Source organism: Benincasa hispida, chromosome 6, assembly GCF_009727055.1.
Source record: "Benincasa hispida cultivar B227 chromosome 6, ASM972705v1, whole genome shotgun sequence".
NCBI lineage: Eukaryota > Viridiplantae > Streptophyta > Magnoliopsida > Cucurbitales > Cucurbitaceae > Benincasa > Benincasa hispida.
In genome coordinates, this window is record NC_052354.1 from 27,763,029 (window position 1) to 27,768,512 (window position 5,484).

The window sequence follows — 5,484 nt, forward strand, 5'->3', positions numbered from 1 at the left end:
TCTTACACCACCATCAGCATAACTTCCCCATTTTCCATAAATATTTTATTGTAATAATGATCACCCGACGGTCTCTCCGTGAACCGTCGGGCTAACTCCACAAAGCCCGATGGTCACTCAAATACTATTGGGCAAACTCCACAAAGCCCAACGCTCACTTCCATACCATCGGCCTAACCGTAATAATTTTTCATAATCATTTCATTTATATTTCTTATTTTAAAAAAAATCAAACTACTCTCAACAGTTGTTTGAACACCGTCGAGAGAATTTAATTTTACCTCGACGGTGTTGCTTCGACCGTCGAGATAAGAGAAACATAGCCCGACGATCATGATATCTTCGGGATAGCTGAATATGCTCGATGGTTGGTTATTAGACCTTTGAGATAGATGCGTTATCCCGACGATAGTAAAGAATCCGTCGGAATAGTTTTTTTATCTTGACGCCACCGTCGGGGGAGGTTACATACGCCGACGCTTTTTTCTGCGTCGAGGTAAATTTCGTCGGAAATAATGAAATTCTTGTAGTGTCGCATCCTAATAGGTGTGTTGGTGATTAGAATTTGTAATTATTCGTCAAGTATTGTTTTATTAGATTGGATGTCAGTTTTGAAGTTGCCTTATCTTTTTTTTTTTTTTTGGCTTACTTTTTTATACGTTTGTATATTCTTTCATTTTTATCGTTCAAAATTTGGTTTGTCAATAAGGAAAAAAATATAGGGTGATCCAACCTAAGACCTATCTAATCGATAAGAGTCCTGCTACATCACTAATTAAGCTTAAAGTTGCTTGGAGCTTAAAATGGGTAAGACTTACCCATCTAAAGCGTTTTTATATGGGTTTCTACATTCACATCAAAGACATTGTACAAATATGAAGTACATCCATCATGTTAATATATTTAAATATTTCATTGATATTTCAATTGTATATCAATACTAATGTATAATACATTTTTAAGAACATAATTAGTGTATTTTTAATATATAAACCTTCGTTTTCAAACAAAGTATTACATTAGTTTATTAGTAGTTTATCAGCACACATTCAAATTATAATATTGGTATATCAATAATATATTTGTAGTCATTAAAAATTTATTTCAAAGTCTATCATTAATGTATAAATAGTTGATGAATGAAAAACGTATTGTCTAAATTTGAAAACCCCCATATAATATATCAACTTTTAAGTACATAATCATTTTCCAGTAGTAATCATACATAAACACTTTATAATATAGGGTATTATACATTAAGCCATAAACTCCTTGAAGAGAGTATGAAACTTCTCCATCTGCTTCTTAGGAAGAGCCACCAAAACATTCACTCCATTATTGGTTTTTCCACTTTCATTCATGTCTGGAAATAGCAAAATGATGTCCTTTCTGTGACACACCACAGGACAACTATACCTTGGTTTTCCCCATGGATATTCAACCTCTGCAAACCCTAATCTCCACCATGAAGATACTAAGAACTCCCCATTTGGAAACCCCTTGTAAAGCTCTCCCCAGTCTATGGCCGATCTTGCGTACTCGTCCGTCATCCTCGCCGCTGCCTCCGACACCATCTCCACCACCCTCGAAAATGGCCCGTCTTCCAGCTCCTTGCATTTTGCAGTGGCGTATACTGTCAACACCGCGTTCCCGCAATACGACGTTGGCAATGGTGGGTCCATTCTTGATCTTTATGTTGAAAATATAATGAAGAGATTAAATTTATGGTAACATGTCAAGTTCTTTGACTTAATTAGTGATGATTTAACATTTTGCTCATGTGTATGACCGTTTTTCTCTCTAATTAATGTTGATGTTTGTTGAGGTTTATCTTTTATTTTAAGTTCAGAATATTTTTAAATTATAATAAAAATTTAAATATTAGATTACAAGACTCGGACCCTAATCTTTCAGAGTTTTGCGTACACTTGGTTAATAGATTCTTAAATGTTTAATTTTGTGTCGAATAAATCGACAATTTTTTAAAAAATATCTAATATCTTAAAGACTTATCAGACGTTTTGAAAGTTAAAGACCTATATAAGATTTATTAAACACAATACTTATGTTTTTAAGTTAAGGGGGTGATTTAACAACCTTATATCCACGGCGTACAGCAACGTGGATGGTCTTTCATGGTTGTCTTCGGCATCCAACGACAGTGCCTTGCACCGCCAGACAAGTGCTGTGACAACGTTAAATCCAGTGATGCGAAACTTCTTGCCACCATGGCCGTCGTCACTGCCGCCGGTGGTGATAGGTTGTGCCTTTTGTTTAAGGGTGGCAATGTCTGTGGCAGTCAGCTTGAAGATCTTGAAGTCAAGATCTTGTGGGGTGGCTTCAAAGACTGAGGCGTTTGATGAGTCCGGAGAGGGCAATGGACTGTCAAGCTTGAGGAGTTCATGATGTGGAAAAGTGACACGTGGCGGTGATCGCGCGGCCAGGAGGTGTCTGTCATGGCAAGGAGTCACAGCCAGGGGCTTGTTATCAGCAAGAGCGGCAAAGTTGTCTAAGAACAGCTTGAAGCTCAGGCCGTCAAGTGTGCAGTGGTTCGTTGAAAAGCCCATTGCGAAGCCACCACATTTGAATAAAGTAACCTATAAATTTGATATAATAATATCAGATATAAAAAATAATCTTAATTATAGTAATACTAAACCAAGATTAAATTATAAATTTGGTTCCTATAATATGATTTCAAAAGTTAGAATTTAGTATTAATGATTTGATAAAATCTCATAAATAGTCGCATTTATGAAATTTAAAGTTTCTTTATTCGTTTAAAATAAGTGAAAATTAAATAGATGCTAAAAATTATAACTTTCAACTAAATCTAGAATTCTATTTGATGAAATTTAATTTAAGAATAAATATATGAAATTTTTCCTTAATTCTCTTAGAAAAATAGAATTTAGAGTAACACTTAGATGCAGTTCAGACAACATCTACATCTTCATACATCCTCTTCAATCACAAAAGAAAAAAAAATTATCACGTAAAAATTTGAAATTAGATATTTGAATGAACTACACAAAGGTCAGAGTATTTTTCTAAAATTTTACATGGAAGCATTTAAGAAGAGTTATTAAATGAAGAGAAGCAAAGGAAAAGTTGTGGTTGGTAGTAATGAAAAACTTGAGAATTAATAAATGAAGGTGATCTCCATGGGAGCCGTTTAGGGTTGCTGCCATTTATTTATTTCCTTTTATCATTTTTTTTTTTTTTTCATCCTTCTTTTGGACGGAACTTTATTTAAAACATGAATTTATTACACTAACAAAAAAGGAAATTATAATATTGGTGACATCATAAAAGAAAATTTATTGTACATGGATAGGTACAACAAGTATATAATTTTGTATGAATAATTCAAAGTATATTATTAACTTTTAATATCTATTATAATAATGACGTGTGTTTTATATTTTATGGATTTGATGGGGTAAAATTATCCCATTTAATTGGAAAGCGATTTGTATGTTGTGAGAGATTTGAACCTCATGCTTATATTATTGATGGTCGACACTTTAGGTAATTAAATTATGGACATTTTAATTATTTTTTCCTCTATTTTTAATCTCGAGGACATAAGAATTAAGAAATGTAATTTTTTATTTTTTTTACAAAGAGCTTTTTGATTATTTTTTAGTTATTAGATATATTTAAATTACATTTATAAATCTAAAACTTTCGTATTTGAATCTATAATCTCTAAACTTTAAAAAGTGTGTGAAACATCTATGATCTTTTAATTTTATATCTAATTGATACCTAAATTTTAAAAATGTGTAGTGGTTTTTCAACTTTCAATTTGGTGTTAAATACATCACTAACATATTTGGATATAAACTGAAATATATGTTTAATTGAATGTCTTTCTATGGTTTATAAAGAGAGATTGCATTCAAGCGATATTCAGAGGATGATCGAGTCGCATTAAATTTACAATCGCTTCTGACTACTTCAGTCTTGTAGCGTTATTACATACTTTTTAAAATATTTTCAAAATCAAGCCAAATTTTTAAAATTAAAAATTATTTTCAAAATTTGGCTTTAAATTCAAATGTGTTTTTTTAAAGATTGAAAACAAAAATTGTGTTAAAACAATCATGAATAATATGTCGAGAAACAAAAAAGCAAAAACAAAATAGATTTTAAGAACATGTTTATCTTTTTTTTGTTTCCAATTTGGTTTCATATTCAAATGTATCTTTAGACAAGATGAAATGTATTTTAAAGAAACGGTTAAATAACAAATACAATTTTTAAAGGGGGACTGTTTTCAATGGCAAAACTGTTGAAAATATATTCAAAATAAAGTAAAATGTTAATGTCTATCAGTAATAAATCACTGGTAGTGATAGATGTCTATCGCAGTCTATAAGTGATAAATAGTGAAATTTGTTATATTTGTAAACAAGTTGGCTCATTTTCCTTCATGTGTGAAAACTACCCATTTTTAAAACCGAATAGGTTATCAAATAAAGTCTAAGGAATATTATTAGAGAAGATATCAATTTACATCCTTAAATTTTAAGATGTATCAATTTAAACCATAGATTAATTATATGAGTTTAAATTATAAACCTTTGTAAGTGTAACAATTAACACCCTCCTTTAGACTTAGTTCCAAAAATATCATGGAAACATATAATTATTCCAAATTAAACTTCTAAATTTTTGTAAATGAATCATTTTTGACTGTTGATTAAGATTACACATTTGATATCACCTATGCATTCAATTCTTACACACGTGTATAGATTTCTTCAAGTGTCAAATTAATAAAAACGGACTATTAAAATGGATGCATTGACAATTTTCAAAAGGAAATCTTTATTGAGAGTAAATTGATTGGCTCAAGAAAGTTTTAAGGGTTTAATTGATAAAAGTATAAGTCTCACACGATATTTATCTAAATAGAACATAATAAAAGGTGTAAATCGGTATACTTTTGAACGTTTAGGATTTATAAATTCATATAATTAGTGATTCAAAGTTTAAATTGATACAACATCCAAAACTTATGGATATAAATTGATATTTTCTCTAATTATTTTGTCTAGGAAAATATACATATATTTCTCAATCGAGAAAAATTATGCATTTTCATCATTTACTAAATATATTTCATTATCATTATAAGAAAATATTGAGTTTATTAACTCAACTGACATATAGATGAGTTAACGGCCAAGAGAGACCCGTGGTTCAAATCCCTCCACCTTATTATGTACTAAAAAAAATAATATAATAGTAATAAAAAGGAAAGTCATAGACAAACTTCGCCCTTTATTTTTTGCTAGCGTTAGTAAAATAGTTCGAATTTATTTATTAACATTTTATTCAAAAGTGGTTTTAGTTAACTTAGGAGTAAAGATATGATTTTCAAACTAGAATTTATGCTTTCTTAAAAAATATATAATGTAAGACTATTATTATTATTATTATTATTATTATTATTATTATTATTATTATTATTAT

The 5,484-nt window shown here is 30.0% G+C and overlaps 1 protein-coding gene across 1 annotated transcript in view; it reads right to left on the bottom strand.

The window, feature by feature from the left end:
* Nucleotides 1-1,139: 1,139 nt before the first annotated feature.
* The window catches only part of LOC120080196 (omega-hydroxypalmitate O-feruloyl transferase), a 6,048-nt gene continuing 1,703 nt past the window's right edge, over nucleotides 1,140-5,484 (bottom strand). Inside the window, exons 2-3 of the mRNA XM_039034770.1 lie at nucleotides 2,098-2,597; nucleotides 1,140-1,689 (exon numbers count right to left, since the gene is read on the bottom strand). Coding sequence (XP_038890698.1) covers nucleotides 1,257-1,689; nucleotides 2,098-2,597 — 933 coding nt within the window. The 3' untranslated portion in view covers nucleotides 1,140-1,256. The remainder of the gene's footprint in view (nucleotides 1,690-2,097; nucleotides 2,598-5,484) is intronic.